Genomic DNA, 24037 nt, shown 5'->3' with positions numbered 1-24037 from the left:
CATAGTAAAGATGTTTTAAGGGCTAATAGTCCTAGCATGTCTGGCCCATTTAAATAGACCATCTCCAATACCCACATTCTCAGCATATCCTTCATACTTTCCTCTCCATTAAGTTTGCTTCTTTATGATTTGATTTATTATTGTCAGATTGTTAACATACAGCGAAAAGTATTGCTTCTTGTGCGCTATGCAGACAGAGCATACCATTCATAGAGAAGGAAAGGAGAGGGTGCAGAATGTAGTGTTATAGTCATAGCTAGGGTGTAGAGAAAGATCAACTTAATGTGAGTCAGGTCCATTCAAAAGTCTGATGGCAGCAGGGAAGAGAATGAGAGTAAAAGATAGAATTAGAGGGTATGCAGGACACAGCTTGCAAGGAGTCACCATGCTCCAGCACCATTTTGGATCAGTTTCTTGAAACCAATATAATAATTCATGCTCACTCAAAACTAATGATGAAAATTTTTGAAGAATGGGATTTTGCAAGTCTGACTCCAGATAGGCAGCTACTGACCCAACTGATTTAGTTATAGCTTTAATTGATATTATGGATAAAAATGTAATTATGCACTTGGATGTTTAAACTCTGTACTTGTTTAATTTAGGAGGGGAGCAATGTTATTGGCTCCTGATATACTTGCCAACAATGATCTCAAAGTGTGTTTGCCAGATTTTCTAATCCTGGCCATTTGGAAAACTAATTTTAACAAATTTGTGTAGTTTAAAAATCTGGTAACTTCACCTTGACATTGCTACCTGCTTCACCCAATGATCATTTTAAATTTGGTGGTTTGAAATGCTAATAGATCCAATCTATTTTATATTCTGATACCCATTATTGAGCTACCCATATTATCAGCTGTTTATTTCATATAGTTGCAAGTTTTACTATCATTCATTTCATCATTGAAGATGAAGGTATTTCTTTATGAGATGCATGTTTATATAACAAATTTCTAATTAACAAAGATAGCATATTATACTTTACAAAACCAGCTTCAGATTCTGGCTAACATGTTAATTTTCTCTTTTTAAGCATCCCATTCCATGGATCATTCATCTGAGGGAGAAACTCTGACTAAAAAAGCCAGTAGATCCAAGCGTTTTGCATCAATACCCCGTTTTGTGGAAACCTTAGTAGTGGCTGATGAGTCCATGGCCACCTTCCACGGTGACGATCTTAAACATTATGTCCTGATGTTAATGGCAGTGGCTGCCAGGTTATACAAACACCCCAGCATTTTGAACCCTGTCAGCATTGTGGTGGTGAAATTTATGGTCATCAATCATGAAGACAAGGGCCCAAAAATCTCCAGCAACGCAGCTCTAACTCTGAGAAACTTTTGTGCATGGCAGAAAAAATTTAACAAGGCCAATGATAAGAATCCTGAGTACTATGACACTGCAGTTCTTTTCACAAAGCAGGTAGGTCCCTTTATCTCTTTTTCTATTGTGATTGATGGCTTGTCAGTGCTCATTAACAGCACTGAGAGGTCAGTCTCTGGTTTTGTGGCATTCCATCAGCCTATATTCCCTGTCTGCACAGACCTTTACCTCACTAGAATGTAGAATGATTCTGTTGCCTGTGACATGGATGTACTGTCAGTTCCATATCGACAGCTCAAATAACACTCCTTCTGCAACTTGCTCCATCAGAAATTTGACTTTGCACTAAAATGTGACAAGTTTAATCTCTATACCATGTCACAGAATACATGAGGGCTAGGTTGTACTGAACTGCGTAACCTGTTAATACCTAATGTCACCCAGTGAGATTCATTCTTTAACAGCTGGAAATATGTAAAGCTCTCCCTTTATACCATGTATTCCAAAAGGAAATGTATTAGAGAATCTAGTATAGCTCTTTGCCGTATTTTCATCTTCTATTTATTTTGTTGTTATTCAGGATATGTACCAGATACAAAACTTAAATAATGGGACTAAACTGGCCTTTTAATTGGACTGTCCTGTTCATGTGCAGACTTAGGCATTTTTGTATTAATGGATCTAAAAATCAACTTGCCAGAACAGCTCTATTTCTGGACCACTGGAGCATTGACCCTGGCACTAGTGTCTACTCCTCTTCATTTGGACAGCTTGTGTGTTTTATCCTGTCAATCATTAACGACTAATGTCTCCTCAGCTTCACAAGATTGGTGTCTTGATGGCTTGGTTATTCACAGGACATGTTTTAGTTTAGACATTTACTCAATTAAATATATACCAGGTCAAACTAAAATGGCAATGCCAAATCAGCCTTTCGTTTAACCTGACCCAGTCAGGTAATGATTAAATGCCGTAACAAGGGTTTTGTGAAATGACCTAGCCAACTGAAGTGGGACAATATTGATCATTCTTCAAGTTAGCAATCAGTCTAAATCATAAAAAAGGCTTCTTTATTTGCTTTCTTTTCTTCCCCATCATCTCTAATACTTGTTTGGGCATAAAATGCACAAACATCTCTTTTGTACCTTCCCTCTGCAGTCATTATGAAATGACCTACACAATGAGTGTCAGCAGACTATTGATGGAGTATACCCGTTAAGCTGAATTCTGATCTTCCACAATGCCCACCAATGCTTACGGCAGGATTATTAGGCAGCAAGGAAGAATGGCATCTTGCCATTCCTCAGCCCAAGAACACTGAGGCCAATTCTAGCACCATAGCTGTTATTAATGGTAAAGTCTTTTTCCTGTGCTACGTGTTATTGGTTTCCGAGAACTGCAAAGCTTTGTTTGTATGGCCAGAGGTGTTTGCAGGTGCTTTCCTGGTCCTATTATGGTTTAGAATGACAGATTCACTGATGCATTCCAACCTAATAACCTGCAATAAGTTGGGCCAAGTTGGACTACAGTACTGCACTTGTTTTATGAATGGGTCTCTACACGTTCAGTTTTGTGTGAAGTGCGCATGGATTTTATTTCCCTTCAGTTTCAGAAATCCTCTCATTTACATTTCCACACTTCCTGGTTACTTTTCAATTGGCATTTTCTTTCTCAATATAGCTTAAAAAAAAGAAATGCACAATTTGTTAACCTATTTTCAACATCTGCATTTTCCTGCTCTGAAACCACACATCAGTTTCTTTCTCGCACTCTGTTTCGCTTGCCACTTCCATCTTCGTCACTTTCCTTTCTGTAATTATTGCCTCACTGGCATTGCTCCCTGGTTTAAAACTGCCCTAATTTGCAATTTTACTGTCCCTACCCCGATATATTCAAAGTCAACGTTCACTCTCTAAAGTGTTGGAGAGAGCAGATGTTCCAAATATAAACCTACAAAGGACATATTAACCAAAACAAATGTCATCTGTCTAGCTGCTGTCAAGGCCTGTGGGTTATATAAGAATCAAGCCTTGTAACTAGCCATGTGATGTAATTTGCATGTAATCCTGAAGCATAAGCAATATTTACTGACCTTAATTATAACTACATTGTGGTCTATAGAAACTCTCTAGAGATCTGTGCTATATGCAGATGGAACTATCTATTTTAGCCAAATTAGTTGATTTTGAATCATCTGGGTTGTTTGACCAATATATCTGGTGATATGCTAGTCTCATCACAATATGAGCATTAATTCTCTGTGCTGAAATTGTTTGGAAGTGTTGGAGATTTAAGTGAAATTTGTGATGGGGTATTCAACATCTTTTCATAACTGTTATATTCTTGTAGTAGACAATCATAGAGTAATACAACACAGAAGAACGCCATTTGGCCCATCCAGTCCATGATTGGTGTGGCCAAAAGCAGATACATTCCTTAGTTATCTAATTTCTGCATCACAGGGAGTGCCTTGAGACTGCTGTTGCCATTTTCCTGTCTGTAATATGAGCCAGTGGACGTTGAAAATTAGGCACGAGGGGGACACTTCAGCCACTTCCCAGTCACCTAAAGCACAACTAATGCAATATTTAGCTGGGCAACTAAATGAGCGAAGAGCATGCCTGTCCATTTCCAGTGAGAGGCTCAAATCAAAGACCTATATTATTGTAGGACCTAATTGCAATTTGAAGTACAGACAGATGATGTGTATTCCATGCTTGCTATGCTCCTTTGAACCTGACGGTGAGCAGTATAATCAATGTTCCTTAAAAGGATAACTGGTGACCACAAAAGGGCTTCAAACTTTTTTTTTGCAACTCCACTACCTCAGGGATTGACTCCCGCTATCAAGACCTGGTCTGTTGATGGGCTCAGCAAAGTTACCGACCCATCTCTCTGTCCTCACTCAATTGAGTGCCCACCAACTACATTCAGGTGAGCCCCAAAATTAAAGATGGATCATGGCTCCTCATGCTGGTTGCAGGGCAGATGGTATTGTGCCCTACCCACTTCTCACCCAAAATGGGCAAAAGTTGTGGGTTTTCTACACTGTGTCTGCATTTGTTATCACTTCAACATTTATTTATTGCACAGAACCAGATGGACACAATGAAAAAGATAAAGCATAAGAATGTTAGTCCAAGGATAACCACAAACTGTTGTTTCAGTTAATTTGTACAGTACAATGTGTTCTGACATAGTGGAACTTAGTTTATGATGGAAAGTGACAATCACTTCATGTTTAACCCAACTAATTTGTATTTCCATAATATTCAAGGAGATTAACTCATTATGGAGAAACCCTGAATTTTCCAGCGTTAAATCAGTCAGGTTTTGTGGAATGCTTGTTGCAGATCCATGGAAACTCCCATTCAAAGTATTTTATTTCTGTCTACATACTGACTGGAACCTGGTGTGACATTATCGTTCAAATGCTTAATACACTAATGTCAAATTCCTTTGCCATTAAATAGATGTGTTAGCTGGTTTATGTTATGAAGTTAATGCTCCTCTTAAAGTTTTAGACAAAGGAATGTGTTAAGTGCTTCTATTAAAAAATAGAAATCTGAAAATTGTGGGCTGGAATTTTCTAGCTGTTTTCACTCTGGCGGGGTCTTCTGGTCCCGTTGCTGGCTTACCCCCACCTTGGGTTTCCTAGCAGTGTGGTGTTTAGTCAATGGGAGATCCCAAATACAGCAGTGGGACTGGTGGAAAGATTCCATCACCAACAAATGGCACGCTGCCTTCCACCGCAAGAAATACACCCGGGAAAGCCAGAGAAAGCACCTTGCTACTTCTCACCCCCCCCTGCCCATTCTCCCCAGTGATCTCTGACAACTCTTAAACTTAACTTCCCCAGACAAAGCTCTTTTTCAAAATAAATGTTAAACATTTATTATAAACATAATAAAATTATGTTCATTTGATGTGCTGCAGGATCAGTTGCTTGGTTTTAAGAAGTTCCCACAAATGCCACATCAGCAGCTGGGACTTGACTAGTTAAATTTAATTAATAAATCTGAAATTGAAAGCTAGTCTGAGTTTTATTCTCATCAATGTCGTAAAACTCCATCTGGTTCATTATGCGCTTTAAGGGAGGAAATCTGCCATCCTTACCTGGGCTGGCCTACATGTGACTCCTGACCCACAGCAATGCGGTTGATTCTTAACTGCCCTCTGAAATGGCTGAACGGCCACTCAGTTCAGGGGCAACTAGGGATGGACAACAAATGCTGACCTTGCTAGTGATGCCCAGTGATGAAGTAAATTTTTTTTAAAGTTATCAGTGTCACAAGTAGGGTTACATTAACACTGCAATGACATTACTGTGAAGATCCCCTAGTCACCACACTCCGGTGTCTGTTCAGGTACACTGAGAGAGAATTTTGGTATGGCCAATGCACTTAACCAGCATGTCATTCAAACTGTGGGAGGAAACCAGAGCACCCAAAGAAAACCCACATGGACACACATGGAGAACATGCAAACCCCACACAGACAGTGACGCAAGCCAGGAATTGAACCCAGGTCCCTGGCGCTGTGAGGCAGTAGTGCTACCACTGTGCTACCAGTGTTCCAATGAACAATCACTCCTTTTGAAATTGGTTCCATTGTCCAGTGCAGCACTCCTAACTTAGCAGCTGTTGCATTCATTAACAAAGGTTCAGTTCTTTACAGCAAAATCATTGCAACAAATATTTTTGTTTTGAGAGGAAGAATGGTATGCCACATTGGCAGAACTGATGCAGTGATGCACTTTGTTCCTGTCAGGAGGTGTACCTGTAAACTTGAATCCATTTTACCGTTGTGCTTCTAGAGGTAGCTCTGTCCTTATAGAGACTTGTAAGTGACATAGTAAAGATCGCTAATCTAAATCTGTGTTGTGGCTAAAAGGCAGTGCTATCATCATATTCTGTCTCTGAGTGACTAAGCTATCAACCTGTCCATCAATCCAGCACGTTTCACACTGATTATAAAGAAGGATCCTGCCCCAAAATGTGGAGGCTCACAGTGCCATGTAAAGCATGGAAATATTGCTGCATTTTGGAGGCCAGCACCTCACATAACGGGCATCCAGACCTGAGGTCTGTTCCATACCTGATGTGGTGATTGATGGAAGTCTGCATGAAGTTCATTTAAGGCCATGTATTTCGTTTCAGCTGACCGATATCACTCCGCAATGCTGTTGGACCACCTGAGCCGCACTCTGGGTGTTTGGCACTGCCACTCCTGGGTGCTTCAGATGAGGTCACAATTTTGAAAACAGCAAAAATGTGCCAACTGACAATCTGACCTGTTGTTAGGCCTGAAAGCAGCTCTCTCCCCTTGTGGCTGGCATCAAACAGGCAATGAATCAGGAGTAGCTTCCGGCCCTTGAAATGCCGCTGGCACCTTGCATTCCAAATGCTGATCTTCTGGCACTCCTGGGATATGTTTTGGTAAATGCCTCACATTCTATGAGCTTGAGAGCACAGTGCAGTGGGCCTGAGGAGATGTGATTCCTGTGGCACAGCATCAGGACCACATTATCCACCCCATTAATTGGCAAAATATGACTTGTACACACTACCATCTGCCAACATGCGCAATTCGCATAACATTGTAGTTCAACTCAGAAACAGCCCTGCCACACAATACATTTAATGTGTCACTTTCAAATTGCACTGTTTCATACAAAATGAATAGAGGCAATTGACCTGGGTGGTTATATTCAATCAGCATTCACGAGACGATATTCAGACCCACTGGGAGTGTTTGAGAGATCATAGAACTTTTACACACTTTCTGACCTCCTGAAGCCATAAGAGATGGTGCGCTTGCTCTTCTGACCCTGCTGGTATAAGCACTTCAAAGTGAATTTGGATATCCTTGATCTGAATTTATTGCACGGGTCCTGGAGTTCTCCACCTCGCTAAGAAGATGTTGTGCAGAGGAAGCTTTTATCTGGGGAGCAGAGTGAAAACAGCAGCCGTGGCAAGTCATTAAAGGAGCAGAGGATTTGGGAATTGTGGATACATAGTCAGTTTAGAAAGATGACATGATTTGCTATGCAGGAATATCTGTTTTAAGTAGTCATTACATTGCTGGACACCACTGCTTAAAATCGAAACCACTTATTTTGAAGCAAATGTTCTCATTTAAGTGTATGACATATCAGGAGATGTGTTCCCACCCAAAGTTTCCAGCCCCAATGTGTAACATGAAATAAACAAAATGTTACACTTCTTTGCATTCCCAGTAAACATGACAAAGAACCAGGGTGCACAGTGGCACAATGGTTAGCACTGCTGCCTGACAGCGCCAGGGACCTGGGTTTGATTCCTGGCTTGGATGACTGTCTGGAGTCTGCGTGTTCTCCATGTGTCTGTGTAGGTTTCCTCTGGGTGCTCTGGCTTCCTCCCACAGTCCAAAGATGTGTGTGTTAGGTGCATTGGCTATGCTAAATTGCCCCTCAGTGTCCTAGGATGCATAGTTAGAAGAATTAGAGGGGTGAATATGTGGGGTTATGGGGATAAGGCCTAGGTGGAATTGTTGTCGGTCTAGACTTGTTGGGATGAATGGCCCCTTCTGCACTGTAAAGATTCTAGGAACCAAGTGGAAAAAGTTTTTATTCTGATTGCTGTAAAATAAGGCTACAAAATACATCCCCAAAATAGAGTTGGCACATTTTAGCGAGATTGTTTTCTCCCCTCTGCTCACTCATGTTAACTTGTTTTATCCCTTGAAATGACCAGGAGGCTGTGCTAATTTTTGTCCTGTTTGTGGATGTTTGACCCGTTACTGGAGGGTTTCTTGGCTTTGACCCCTTTCTTTGTGCGGAGCCAGTGACCAACATCTGGGTGATAGGGGTGCTTGTTGGTACCATTGTCTTTGTGGGTATCTGCTTCACTGTCGTGTTCATGGTCATTGGGTGCTTTGGTGGGCCCTGGGGATTTCAGCAGGAGGTTGTGGTGATCAGGTTTCTGGTCAACCCTATGAGGTGGATGACCGTGCAATTGGCCATGGGGAGGAAGCAAAAACACAAGCTAAAAGTTCTAAAGAATAGATCAACAATCCTCACTTTAATTCACTGAACCGCTAACTATGCGGATGGTTACAAAAAAACTTTTGCACACTACCTTGTAACTGAGTAATGTCTTTTCGTAATACTTAGTAACAAATCTACTCTGGTTAAAATGGGATATTGTTGTTTCTCTTCTCACACTTAATGAGTACAAGGCAAATTTTCATCTGATTTCACAGCAAGTTTCACCTGGAACAAGTCGCTAGTCTGTCACCAGGGGCTTATAGTTTGAAGGCGGTGGGGCGGGGGGGGGGGGGGGGGGGGGGGTGGCGGGAGGTGGATACACTTTATATTAAGCATAGCTGACCAGGAATCTCTCCCACTCTTACCACCAGCCTTTGGCATGTTGGAAGGATTTTACCGGTTGATTAACCTGATGGCACATTATGAATATACCTTCCTTGGCCACCTGTGGTGAGACTCAAACCCAGAGCTTTTGAGTCAGAGAGGCAGGGATGTTACCAACCCATTGTGCCACAAGACCACCTCAAAATGGGATGTCGCTGTACCTGATCTTCAATGATTATACATTGAAGAAAATATGGAAAACATAGGCTTGAAACTGTTGAGATTATTCATTTAATCGTAGAAACTTATAGTGCAGAAGGAGGCCACTTGGCCTATCAAGTCTGCATCAAATGCAATCCTTCCCACGCCCTACCCCATGACCCCATGCAGTTACCCTAGCTAGTCCCCCTGATACTGAGGGACAATTTAGCATGGCCAATCCACCTAACTTGCTCATCTTTGGACTGTAGGAGGAAACCAGAGCACCCAGAGGAAACCTACACAGCCACGTGGAGAATGTGCAAACTTCGCCTAGGTCCCTGGCACTGTGAGGCAGCAGTGCTAGCCACTGTGCTGCCATGCCGCCCCCAAATCATGAACCAGTCCTATCCAAATGTTATGACAGTGATTTTCCAAATCATTAAGCTATCCGTATATTTAACCATAATTAAGTATCACAAAACATTTGCATATAATAGCTTGATAATCTTTTTAAGTGTTTTCCCCTCAATTGTGGGAATTGCAAACTTGGTTTTGTCATCTCAATAGATTAGAAGCACAAAAAGCTTCACAAAAGCAAATGAACCATTTGAACCTGCATGAAGATCATGAATTGTCAATATCAAAATGTCATTGCATGGTAATAGATACTTACTTTATTGAGATGCAAATTTAACATACACTTTATCTCCAAATTAACCTGATTGTAGCTGTGAAGCGAATGAATTTGATAATGATTGTAACTTGTGACAGCATTGCAGCATCCAGAAGCATTTCATATGAAGAGTCATTTTTGAAACAAAGTGACTAGTTCGTAAGCAAATGCAGCAGCCATCCTGTGAGTGGATCTTCCCACAGTCAGCAACTGTGGGATCAATCTACCCATTATTTTGGTGGCGTTACATTGCAGAGGAATGCTGCTCATAGTAGAAATCTGCTCCTCCAAAGTTTGTGATTCTTAATAAATTAAATGCGCTCATTAAACATATATAATATTGGCTGGAATTCTCTGGTCGTTCACACTGGTGGGATTCTCTACTCTTGACAGCTCCTCGTCTCCGCCCCTCACTGTGGGTCTTCCAGTGGCATGAGGTGGATTCAGTAGGAATTCTCATTGACAGTGGAGGGGGAGTAGATGATTCCACCAGTAGCGAATGGCACATTGCCCTCTGCCGCTGGGAAAAACCCTGAAGGGAGACCAGAGAATCTTGCCAAATACGCTTACTTTGAATCCATTTCATTTTTATTCTGGTATTAATGAGCCTGCAAATGGATCAAAGTTTATGACTTCATTCATGAATGAAGCTCTTGGAAAAATTTATTATCATAATATGTTTATAAAGCTCTGCTGCACATGTCCTAACTCACATCAAGTCCTGGCTACCCATTGTACTCATTGACAAAATTGGCTCCCAGTTACATATTACCACAATTTTAAGATTCTCATCCTTGTTTTCAAATCCCTTCATGCAGCATATTGGCACAGTGGTTAGCATTACTGCTTCACAGTGCCAGGGACCCAGGTTCAATTCCCAGCTTGGGTCACTGTGGAGTTTGCACATTCTCCTTGTGTCTACCTGGGTTTCCTCTGGGTGCCCTGGTTTCCTCCCATAGTCCAAAGATGTGTGGATTAGGTGGATTGGCCATGCTAAGTTGCCCCTTCGTGTCAGAGGAACTAGCTAGGGTAACTGCATGGCGTTATGGGGATAGGGCCCGGATGGGATTGTGGTCGGTGCAGACTTGATGGGCCAAATGGCCTCCTTCTGCACTGTAGGGATTCTATGATCTTGCCCTTTCTCATTGTCTCACCTCCTCCAGCCCTGGAATCCCCCAAGATCTCTGCACTCCTCCAATTCTGGCTTCTTCAGCATCTCCATTGGTAGCCATGCCTTTTAGTTGCCAAACCCAAAGCTCTGGAATTTAAACCTCACCACTTCTCATTCCTCTTTTAAGAGATGTTCTTCAACTTATTTGTTTAACCAAGCTTTTGGTCATCTGTCAACATCACCTCATGCGTTTTGATGTCAAAGGTTTGTTTGATAATTGACTGGATTAAGTGCCTCGGTTTGTTTTTCTGCATTAAAGGTGCCATGTAAATACAAAATGTTGTTGCAATATTGGAAACTTTCTGTAATGACCTCAATGAAGCCTGTGAGGTTGGCCTTTTGGAGTATGAGCTCCCTGTCTGAGGTAATGATTAGTTGCTGGATCAGGGAGTATCGCCTGTGTACATATATTGAGGAGTGTCAGAGCTGTGGACACTCCAAATTCTGACTTTGTACCTGAAGCACTCTTAGGAGTGGAGATAAGTTTATAAATAAAGGGAATCTGGTAAACGGACACCAACCTCTGAGAAGTTACTTCAGTTATGTTTTCAACATCAATTCTTTGGGATTCTATTTGAGTTTAACAAAGACGCTAAATGATGTATTTGTAATTGGTGCTTAATTCATAGAGTGCTGTATTCTTTTTGTGTGCAAATTATGTAAGAGGTGAAAATGCTCCTCTGTAATTTACACAATCGCTATACATTTCTTTATTCCTATTTGTACAGTAATGTTAAAGATCTGTCTTTCTTTCATGGCCTGATGTGAAAAACAACAGGAGGCAATGTTTGTGAATTTTTTTCATACACATTTGACATACAGTATATTCCAAAATCACATTGACATAGAGTGTACTCCAAAACCACTTAATCAGTTCCACAAAGTCTGGCTGTTGACCTTTGGTGCTATTACACAATACCTACTGCTTTGATACTTGCACGATGTTGAAAGTAGTGAAAATGAGTAGCTTTGAGCTCAATGTTTCGCATTGTACCCTCGGTTCACTTGACTCCGACAACTAAATGTACCTCTTAAGTTTTTGGGGCAATAAAACAATTGCTTGGCCCAGCTCAGCTTCACAAAATTAAAGCAGGTTGTCTACAATCCTCTTAAATGTTAAATTTTTAAGTCAAACATTCTGTCTATTTTTGCCAGAACATGCATTAACTCTGCATAAACTTACAGCTTAGCGCTCTGAGGCTCCATTGTATTTTAGTATATTAGGCTTCAATTCTCCAGCCCCATTAAAGTTTTTATGTTCAGTTATTCAGTGGGAGAATTTTGGCAAGGCGTGTAGTGCAAATTGCATGACTTTAACATAATGGGCCTCATTACATGGGCATGTTGAAATCATCTTGTTTAGCATAAGAACAAATAAAATAGGAGGAGGAGGAGAACAACCCCTTGAACCTGCTTGACAATTTAATAAGATAACGGCTGGACTTGAACATCAAAAGAAAAAATGCTGGAAAATCTCAGCATGTCTGTTTTGACAAAGGGTCATCTGGACTCGAAACGTCAGCTCTTTTCTCTCTTTACGGATGCTGCCAGACCTGCTGAGATTTTCCAGCATTTTCTCTTTTGGTTTCAGTTTCCAGCATCAGCAGTAATTTGCTTTTATCCAAACTTTAACATCATTTGCCCTTCATAGGATAGAATCCTTACAGTGCAGAAAGAAACTATTCGGCCTATCAAACCTGCACTGACAACAATCCTACCCAGCCCCTGTCCCCATAACCCCACATATTTATTCTGCTAATCTCCCTGACACTAAGAGGCAATTTAGCACAGTCAATGAATCAGACCCACATATCTTTGGAGCACATGGGAGGAAACCAGAGCACGTGGAGGAGACCCAAGTAGACATGGGAAGAAAGTGCAAACTCCATACAGACAGTCACCCAAGGCTGGAATTGAACCCTGGCCCCTGGCACTGTATGGCAGTGCTAATCACTGCGCTACCTTCCTCCTGAGACCGTGATCTCCAGTTCTAGGCTTTCTAGTTAGGGGAGACAGACTCCCGGCATAACCCCTGTTAAACCTTCTAAGAATTTTGTACATTGCAAATTTTGTTTAATCACATTTGGCCAAATCATACCAAATTCTCTCTCTTCATAGGTTTATGCGTATCATTTTGTTTGTCAGACAGAACTTTGCCATTTAAACATAATGAAAGAATGTATCAAATCAATCAGACCAAAATACTTAGCACAGGGGATATCATGAGCTGAGTGGATGCAGTGAGTTGTAACTTTTTATCTAAGTTTAATCAGGAAGTATGTTTCTTCCTGTATGAAATGAATTCTTTGCTAAATTGTCACTAATGGATCATTTAGGAATATTTTGATATGTTGAATATCTTAAGGAACAGTAACTGACTTTTATAGCCCAAGGTTCATGGTAAATTTAGTTTGTAGTCTTGTCAGCCATCCACCCAAAGAGATAAAAGGAGTTATCTGAAAAAAAATGGCTTGATGTAATCATGGTCAGTGATTGCAATGAGAAGGTGATAGCAGATGGGTTTTAGCATGTAGCCCTGGTTCAAACACCAGCCTTCACAAGAAGCAAATACAGTGCTGCACTACACGATTGTAATTCATCCCTTGGATGCTCTGTGTCTCCTTAGTATAGACAGCAGCTACAGATAAGATTCTAACACCATATATGGGAACAAAATTGTGATAGTAAGGTATTTAGTGTAGCTTTGCCAATAAGAAGAAGATGCCTTTGTGCCTGTGTTTATTTCTGTCTCTGCCTCTGTCGCTCCCTGTTTTTCTCTCTCGTTTGCTCACAAATGTTGGAATGATTGAAAAGGAAATAATTTATGTTTAAATAGCACAACTTCAGACCAAACGTCTGAAACTTTCAAAGTGCTTTAAACAATGAATAACGTTTGGATCTTGGAGACTGTTATATGAACAAATACGTACATGAGATTTGGGGTAAATGTCTGATGGCCAGCAATGATTATCAAAACAGACTAATTGTACAATGATAAATGAGTTAGGAGGCTCCTGACGTCCCCAACACCACAGGTATCAATCTTCAGCCAATTCGATTCACTCCATATGATACCAAGAAATGACTAAGTGCATTCGATACAGCAAATACCGTGGGGCTCCAACAGCATCTTGGCTGTAGTGCTGAAAACCTGTGGCTCCAGAACAGGCTATTAGAATCCTTACAGTGCAGACGGAGACCATTCAGCCCATCAAATCTGCACTGACCACAATCCCACCCATGTCCTATTCCTGGAACCCCACATATTTACTTTGCTAATCCCCCTGACACTAGGGTCAATTTAGCATGGCCGATCAACCTAATCCACACATCTTTGGTCTGTGGGAGGAAACCGGAGCACCCAGATGAAACCTACACAGACATGGGGAGAATGTGCAAACTCCACATAGACAGTGACCTGAGGCCGGAATTGAACCCGGGTCTCTGCCGATGTGAGGCAGCAGTGCTAACCATTGTGCCGTTAGCTATAAGCTAATCCATAATATCCAGCTGAAGTTCACTTCTTAACATGATGGAGGAACACATCACTAGGGTGGTACTAATCCATACAGATCAAAGCTAACTTGGATCATTCCCAGGTCTGTGTTGAATTAGCCAAAGTGCTCAGCATTCTTTGTCAATGGAGGAGAAAGGCCAACCCCCCACTGTTGCTTAGTTAGCTATAATGGGAAGTGTGTACACCTGGATATCAGCGAGGGACAGGGCTCTGCGATCTGCAGATACTCACCATCTGGATTCAGTGGTCAAGAATTGCCACTTACATCTGCTGCTAGAGGGTTGTCATTGCTCACTGAGTAATATCCCAAATGTGTCAACACCTTTGAAAAGGGAAAACACCTGAAGGAAAAAGTTGCATACACCCTTCAAATATTTGCGTATTGTTGACTAATGATATCCAATTGCAAAAGTTAATTTTTATTTTAACAGTTCATGAATGGAATTTTTATTCATTAGGCTGGGTTGTTAGTCAAGAACCATAATCACTGCATTACCATATCAGCTACTTGCACTGGAGCCAAAAACATTAATCCACCAAATGCAAACGTCACACAGACAGTGACCCAAGCCAGGAATCAAACTCGGGTCCCTGGTGCTGTAAGGCAGTAGTGCCGACCACTGTGCTGCTGTGCCGCCCAAGTGAAGGCCCTGGAAGCAGCCCCCACAACATGAAATGATGTCCCAATAATGTTTTGTGTGCCATTGGATAAAATGATGGGGAAATAATCTCTTATTATGAAGATCTGAAGGATTGTCACTATCAAAATTACATTGCACCCCAGCAATAGATTTGGTTTGACAATTTTGATTTGCTGGTTTAAATTTCACTCACCTTGGTGAAAATTCGCTGTAGCTAATGCTAGCACTATAAGTTTCTGATGACAGGCAACAAGACCTGAATCTGGGAAGCAAGCCAAAGGAAGCATCAAATTTCCGAGCAGGTTAATATCTTGCAGGTCACAGTGATGGGCACGTATCCGAGGTGGAAAGCTGAGCTGCTCTGAGTTTAACCGGCTTGATCAGTTCAGGGCTCAGTTTCTCGTACCATAGCAAAATTCTCCGTTTATAAGGAATTTGAACCCTCACTACTTAAGAGAAAACTTGAATTGGAATCAAACTCTCCTTGGTAGCGTCCCCTTGATTTAAGAGTGCTTTTAGTTTTATTTTAACAATCCATTTCAGTCTGAGATTTTAATGGGTTTGAATAAGCAGACATTGAACAGGATTCTCTATCTTAAAACTAAATGCAATTTGATCATTTCTTCCAAGTCTGGTGTTTGTAGCAGTTAAGAATAGTGGGAAACTGAAACTGAAAAAGGGTTAAGAATTCAAACTTTTATGTAAATATTTATTCTAGCCCTGGGGGAATATCACCTCCATTAGTTAATTGTAACTGTGTCCTAAACAACTGGATCTATAACTTCACTACAAACAGTAAATCAAACACTGCCTACCCACACCCCTTTTTGGATAGTACACGGCAGCACTGATACCAGCATTATTGAAGTTTGTATTATGGATTTATTTTCACGCTGAAAGCGTCTAAGATTCCATGTATTGTTTTGTTTTTGCAATGTTGAAGTGCCTTTTATCTGGATGGAAATGTGATGGGCACAACATAGTGTAGTTGTAGCTGGACAACTTTTTGTGGGATCCGTTTGGATCTCAGGAATTTGACATCTTGTCATTGTGTTCACAGAGAGTGTTTCTGATAGGTCAGAGGAATGATAGTAAATAGATCAAAAACATACCTGTGCCAATGACTCCACTGCCCCTGGTATAGACACTGCCACTGGTAAAGACACTAATTTTGTGGTATTCGTCTTCTACCACTTACAAGTTACATTACTGGCTAACATTCTTTGTGAACACATATATAATGGGATCATGAAACCAGTCAGAGAGCTTTTGGATTTAGTTTAAGTGGACAGAACATTATCTCAAATTCTCGTAAAGCTACAGTGCAGGGGGAGTCACGCACCACCTTTTAGTCTTATCTTTTAGCCCATTTGCTTTTAACTCTCACTGGTCTCTGTGGGCATGTTATGTTCTGTGACAAATGGTTTCAGTATTGGATATGTCTAATTAATCACCTGCAGAGCTCCCTGATGTCAAAGGTCATTCATGGGCTTGTTTCCCACCAGCTTGAGTATTGGTGCACCAGGATCTGCTTTTTCCACATCTGCGTTTCAGGCACCTCATCAGCTTTCAACTAATCAATTATATCCTCACACACTGAAATCAAAACACTGCACTTTGCTGCAGCTCAGAACCCTTCACTGGTGCATGATAAATTCCTGATATCCAATTGCAGCAGCTATTTTTGTTACATTTTAATTTGTTTGATACTTACTGCTGCTATCCCCAATAGGGAAAACCATTTGTATTTTTAATACCACTTTACACAAATGCTTGGAGGATATAAAGGATTTTCTGTTCCTGCCTCTGGCAAGACCCGTCATGGGCGGGAACAAGAACATTTAGAGAACCAGCCAGAAAATCCATTGACTTTTGGTGTGGTCAGAAAATCCTGGATTTTCACATAACGTTTTCAGAATAGCTCAAGCTGTGCACCTCTGATGTTACCCACGGTTCTGTAAAGGAAAGCAACTCACCGAGGCTCCTTCAACAGCACCAGCCAAATCTATAACCTCTGCCACCTAGAAGGTCAAAGGCAGCAGATGCAAATTCATCTCCAAGCCACTCAGCACCCTGATTTGAGATGTATTGCTGTTCCTTCACTGTCACTGGGTCAGACTCCAGCAACTCCCTCCTTAATGGCGCCGTGGGTGTATCTACATCACATGGACTGCAGCGGTTGAAGAAGGCAGCTCATCACCACCCTGTGAAGGGCAATTAGGGATGAGCAATAAATGCCAACCTAGCCAGTGATGTCCACATTCCCTTAATTTAAAACAAAATGTGCGCACTAGGAGATCAATCACAGCTATGATAAATTAGGTGGGAGTTCATCTTTAATTTTGCAGCACAGATTTTATGAAAAAAAACTGTTGCTAGAAATCTGAAATAAAAATGGAAAAATTCTGGAAATTTGCCCCAGGTCAGTCAGAAAAAGAGAAAAGATAGTGGGACATTTCATCAGCCTAGCTTTTATCTTTCTCACAAGCTCCTAAACAGGCAATGTAGCCTAATGGTACCTTGTGTCAAGAAACACAATCTGCAAAACGGAAGGTTTTGCCATGTAATTTACAAATTAATCTACTGTCTTATAAAACGAGGAAGTCCTACTTTTGTGGAAGTGACACATTAGCAAAACCTATGCTTGTGAGGAGGAAAAGTGGGGCCTATCGTGGGCTCGAATTAACTCACCAGCCCTGATGTCCCTCTGCACAGCACTGGGATGAATAGAGCATGCTGTGGTTGATGCTTTAAAACAGACATAAGCAATCAGCAATGTACAAGCTATCAGATCCTTGTGTCAGTAATCCATCTTCTGTATTGCCTTAATCCCAGTTGATGATTCAGCTGTGAATGTGAATTTTTACCCCCTTAATTTACAGCTGTTTTAAATCAAAACATTGAAAAGAATCACTTACAGTGCTGTAGTGGTTAAAAAATCACCAGGGATGAAAACTGTTAAGCTGGTAAATCTTGTTGCATTTTTTGGCCACTTCTAGTATTACCATCTTCTCTGTGCTGGGACTATGATTATAAAACATTCGTCAGAAGAATTTAGAGTATATAAGTTTAAGGTATCTGGATTACAGTGACATTTTATTTCAACAGGGTTTACAAAACATACTTTTCAAGAAATGCTAATAATAAGGCATAATCATTATCCATATAACATGGGATCAATCTGAAATGTTTTGAAGGATTGGTGGTGTCGATCTGTGGTCTAGTATTGGGGAGGTAATGGCCTAGTGGTATTATCGCTAGACCATGCTTTACAAAAACTCAACTAACGTTCTGAGACCTGGTTTCAAATCCCACCATAGCAGATAGTGGAATTTGAATTCAATAAAAAATATCTGGAATTAAGAATCTACTGACGAGCACGAAAGCATTGTTGGGAAAACCCATCTGGTTCACTAATTTCCTTTGGGGAAGGAAATCTGTCATCCGTACCTGGTCTGGCCTATTTCAGAGCCACAGCAATGACTCTCAACTAGGGCTGCTGGCCAGCCAGTGACGTCCATGTCCAATAAATAAGAAAAATAGTTGACGTGTTCTGCTAACTGTAATCTCTTTAGAAATGTTGGCCCTCCTGAGTATCGTACTTGGTACAGGATTGGGGTCAGGGGGATAAGGAGGGACATGTTTGCTGGCTACCACATTACAACAAAATACATATTTAATGCGGCCAGAGTAAGAGATAATATAGTGGGAAATGTTTCTCCCGCTGTCAAATGTTGGAGAAAAGGCCGAGTAAAGTTTACTGAGGATGAAATATATTCTGCATTCTTCCCGAAATTGACAGGGGAACTGACGAACGATCCAAGCTCTCTCCATGCTTTAAGGTTGAGATCCCTTGTCAGTTACTCTGGAATGTGAGAAGAATATAAATTTCTTCCAGGACTGAATCGGATAGGGACACAATAATGATTTTATACGTACACATCTTAGAGGAAAAGTAATTCAAACGTAACTTTCACTTTAGTGTGGTAAGGTAAGAGGGGCCTCTTTCACTACCACGAACTAAAACAAACACTTTAAATTCTTCAGCATGCACTCAATCTTATTTTTACACTGATTGCATGTAAGCACTATAAATCTGTACAGTTACACACAGCTTAATGTGACTGCCTGGCAACCAGTCTACCAGCTTCTACAAGAGTGTTTCTAACCAGTGTCTCATTTTTCATATTTAGCTGGTAAATATATCTAGCCCTTCTCAACTTTTTCGCTATGATAAAGCATTGGATCAAATCCAGGATAGGGTGCAATGTCTTACCGTGTCAGCCTGGATCTTATATGTTTGTTTCGTGGGGACCTTGAATTGGATTCTAATTGAATTTGGTTTTTTGGAGCAGGCAAAGAGATAGATTTGGGCTTGTCCAGTCCACACTTTGACTTTGCAACGTTAAAAATGGAATAAAAATTAAATATATATATACATATATCCTGGTGATTCTTTGTAAAACAAAATTAAGAAATAAAATTCTGAAAACAAAAACTTGTCAGATGCTGGCTGGCCTCCCAGTCGTGACATTTACAGTGAAATACATACAGTATTTTACATTACAATCTATTGGCAATGATAAACTTTGCGCTGAATGATTTAACCAGCTTTCCAGATGTGAATAGAATAGAATAGAATCCCTAGAAGGAGGCCTTATGGCCTATCGAGCCTGCACCACCAACAATCCCACCCAGGCCCTATTCTCGTTACCCCACATATTTAATTGAATGTATTCAAGAAGCAGCTAGATACAGCAGTTGGGGCAAATGGGATCAAAGAGTATGGGGAAAAAGCAGGATTAGGTTATTGAGTTGAACAATGAACCATGATCGTGATGAATAGCAGCATAGGTTCGAAGGTCCAAATGGCTTCCTCCTCCTCCTATCTTCTATGCCTACCCCACAATCCCCCTGACACTCAGGGGCAATTTAGCATGGCCATTAGCTTCGGACTGTGGGAGGCAACCAGAGCACCCAGAGGAAACCAACGCAGACATGGGGAGAATGTGCAAGCTGAACACAGACAGTCACCCAAGGCTGGAATTGAATCTTGGTCCCTAGCGCTGTGAGGCAGCAGTGCTAATCACTGTGCCACTGTGCTGTTTAGAGTTTAGAACCTGGACAGACTGTACTTTAAATTAAAGTTGTTTTGCAATTTCACAGTTACACTGAGCACTCAACTTTGTTTGTCTAACGGATGTTATTATTAACTGCCTCACAAACATGCAGCTCTGTGGAACTTTAAATAGTTGATGGCGTGACAGTGAGTTTTGCTGATTTCTGATTTCTGTTACTAGCATGCTTTATGATGGGTATATATTTTATTTAATTCTAGGACTTATGCGGTGCGCAGACCTGTGATACATTGGGGATGGCAGATGTGGGGACGATGTGTGATCCAAAACGGAGCTGTTCTGTCATTGAAGATGATGGACTCCCATCAGCTTTTACCACTGCCCATGAACTAGGTTTGATTTGATTTATTATTGTCACATGTATTAGCATACAGTGAAAAGTTTTGTTTCTTGTGCGCTACACAGACAAAACATACCATTCACAGAGAAGGAAACGAGAGAGTGCAGAACGTAGTGTTACAGTCATAGCTAGAACGTAGAGAAAGATCAACTTTATGCAAGTATAGATTATATTGCACTAATTGGCAATATACAATAGTCTTTTCTGTATTTTTCACCCGATTTTGTTTTAATTCTTAGCATGCTGCACAATGTAGAACAATATCCTGGACTGATATTCCATCCAGGTAAAATATATCACTAAGTACATCAGTGAAAACCTGCTATGCACTTTCTTCAATGCAAGCAAAATATTACTTTCCTCAACCAAAATAAATCGTGGGAGGAAAATGAGCCCAAGTTTAAGAAACTATGGGCGGAATTTTACCAGCACATCCGCCCAAATTTTGCATGATCCCACCCGAGGCCAACGAATGCCATTCTCCGAGCTGAACCGAAATCGGGATGGCGTGTCGGTAAAATTCCGGCCTATGTCTTGTAGCTGGTGTGCACAGATATTCCGATCAAGAAACTAAACAAGGAGGAATTGATGATTCAGAGACAGTTCTACTTGTTAGCTATTTGCCCTTGGATATTACAATAAATTGTCTTTGAGATTTTGCTGATTAGTCCAGATCTGGTGAATACACACAGTCACTGTTAGAGTCCAGTTGGCACAACTCCCTCAAGTTCCTGGATAGGTGCCAGATGACATCTTTATTGCAGCTGTGCTGAATGAGTGGATGCTGTTACAAAAGTGATATCGCAATGACCATGTGAAGTGACCATGCTGAATGACCTTCCTTCAGAAAAAGTTGGCTTCTGGACAAACCTTTCAGACAGATATCTTGATGACTTTGGTTGAGAGGGTTGAAAAAATATGGAAAAATTCTGCCCACCATTACTGGAATATGTGTGGATCATACATTTGCCAACTGCATTACCAATAATATTCAATGATCCACTTTTAATAGCAAAAGGGTAGATAACCAGCATACTTTAAAAGGCGCCCTGATCAGCGCTGAAGTTTCACCCCCTCCCCCCACCACTACCATGGAGGTAATGGGGCCTGTTCCCTCCACCCACCCCGCACACTGATCAGCTACTCTCCTCCACTCCTCCGCACAGCACCCCTTCACACAATCATCGGGCTTTCTCCACCCCCGCACCCTGCTGCGGGAGTGTTGCCAACACTTACCCCTCACTACTCACTCCATCCCATGCGTGCAAGTTCCCCGCAGTACTGCCTGCTTTCGCAACCCCTCCCACCGCCCCACCCTCACCCCAGAGCCTATAGCCTCCTTAGTGGTCTCCCAGCCCCCACTACACATATTTGGAACCCTTTTTCTCCAAAATGTGGCTCCCCAGAGAACCCGCTGCTGGCACTCCCCCTTGGCAAAGGTAAATATGGCCACCAGGAGATCCCCTCGACTGATTCATGGCCTTCAAATAGCGATGACGTCATGTCAATGAGGTTTGAATATCTAGTTGGGGGGATCAAGTAGCTTGTGGGGGATGCTGGGTAATTAGATTGGAAAGTATTCAGAAACATTAAACTGAGGTTCTTGCCCTTTGTGGGTGTGAACCTGGTGATGTCATCATTGAGGGACATGGGAAATCTGGAAATATAATTCTGCCAGCGAGAAACGGGAAAAATGATTCTCACTCTACTTTCTGCCTGCTTTGCCATTCTCTCTGACACAAAAATCACCTCTGATGAGTCTGTAGTGTGCCAGTTCCAGGAAGGGGTGTACTTTTTGAAGGACATTACTTTATAATAACTTGCATGATGGAACAGTGGTTAGCACTGCTGCCTCACAACGCCAGGAACCCAGGTTCAATTCCAGCCTCGGGTAACTCTCCTCGTGTCTGCCTGGGTTTCTTCTGGGTGCTCTGGTTTCCTCCCATTGTCCAAAGATGTGTGGGTTAGGTTAATTGGCCATGCTCAATTGTCCCTCAGTGCCAGGAGAATTGGCAGGGTAGATAGGGCCTGGGTGGGATTGTTGTTGGGTCAGGCTCGATGGGCCAAATGGCTTCCTTCCGCATCATGGGGATTCTATGACTTTTCACTGAAAACTAATTCTTTGCATTGGTTTATCCTAAAGAATTTCTAATAACTAACAGCATCCAAATGAATATATCTTTATTTGAAATGTTTTTGTCATTGGGTTTTAGGGCATGTGTTTAATATGCCTCATGACAATGTCAAGGCATGTGAAAACGTGTTCGGGAAGCTAAAGGACAATCACATGATGTCTCCGACCCTCATACACATCGACCGTTCTAAACCTTGGTCAGTATGCAGTGCGGCAATCATCACAGACTTCTTAGACAGTGGGCATGGTAAGTGGGAATAATTACCCCAAGGCAAAGCCTAGATGAATTCTAAATGTGTTTGCTTATGTGAATAACAACTTTCTATTTGCAAAACAACAATATGTTTAATTTGCTATGTGGTTCCTTGTGGGATGAGCTGTTACCCCTGCCGTGTTGTCCTTCACAACTAAAACAATAGATCCATTGGAGAGAAGCATAACAAAAGACAGAAAACCCTGCATTATACTCATGCCACATGCCATTCATTCTCATTGAGTGAAGGTTTGTTGGATTGGAGATGAGTATAATGCATTGGCAGTTTTATTTGTTTAAACAAGCCAGAGAATAATATAATATGTTAATGGCTCATTGTTGAACATTGCTATTTGTTCAATTTCATATCTCTTTCAGACTCACTTATTTGATAGTCAGCCAGTTCTACTAAGCACCACAGTTGCAAATATCTTTTTCTTTACTGTTCAATTCATTATGTGAATAATACCGTGATCCTTATTTTAAATGGATTACTTTCTCAGTGGCCTGAATCACTATCTACATGTTGCTATCAATACAAAGTTTGTTGTTATCAATAAGGTTTTATAGACTCAAAATTGTTATACACAAAACTTGTTAATCAAAAGGTCATTGGTTAGGAATTTTATGGGAGTAAAAAAGCAATGAACAACATAAATATATGTAATATGTATAGATTATAATTCTGGTTGTAGTAATCTATTTAATTTTTTTCCCTTTCATCATTGATAATGCTAAAACCAATCATGTAGTTGTCTATTTCCAACTAAATACTGTACAAAGCTGTCTTATTATAAGTTCCTCAGCTGGACATTTCTCACAATTACATCCATTCCATACCTGTGTTTACCCCATTATTTTGAACATACAATAAATTGAACTTGTTGGCTTGGAATACATATATTGAGATGGAAACTATTAAGTATGACGATCTATAGAAATCATTTTGCAACACCTTGGTACCTCAGTGAAGATCAGAGTGGAAGTGTAATATTGGGCACAATTTCATGGCTCCATTGCGATGGGAGTGGGGCTGAAATGTGCAGTGAGCCATTCAAAATTGCATTGACTTTGGCAGGGCTGGACGATACTGCTTGCGGGAGGAGCTGTGGAACTTCACGCATTAGATTTTCTGGCCCTTCCTGCTATTGGTATCTTCCAGTCCAGCTGAAGGTGAACCCCCACCAGAAATTCAAATGGCCATTGACATTTGGACTGGAAAATCCTATCGGCAGCCAATGGTGAACCTCCTCTACTGCTGGAAAACACGTCATGTGGGTGGGAGCAGTGGG

At 41.2% G+C, this 24037-nt stretch overlaps 1 protein-coding gene across 1 annotated transcript in view; it reads left to right on the top strand.

Annotated features, from left to right (window-relative positions):
• Positions 1-24037, top strand: part of LOC145359962 (A disintegrin and metalloproteinase with thrombospondin motifs 15-like) — a 49072-nt gene that overhangs the window by 5370 nt on the left and 19665 nt on the right. Inside the window, exons 2-4 of the mRNA XM_080214861.1 lie at positions 1037-1425; positions 20219-20351; positions 22572-22739. Of these exons, the coding sequence (XP_080070987.1) occupies positions 1037-1425; positions 20219-20351; positions 22572-22739 (690 nt within the window). The remainder of the gene's footprint in view (positions 1-1036; positions 1426-20218; positions 20352-22571; positions 22740-24037) is intronic.

The sequence above is a fragment of the Carcharhinus amblyrhynchos genome, chromosome 29 (assembly GCF_965287045.1).
Source record: "Carcharhinus amblyrhynchos chromosome 29, sCarAmb.v2.hapA, whole genome shotgun sequence".
Lineage (NCBI taxonomy): Eukaryota > Metazoa > Chordata > Chondrichthyes > Carcharhiniformes > Carcharhinidae > Carcharhinus > Carcharhinus amblyrhynchos.
The sequence above is the reverse complement of the archived record's forward strand: the minus strand, read 5'-3'. Positions and strand labels throughout refer to the sequence as shown.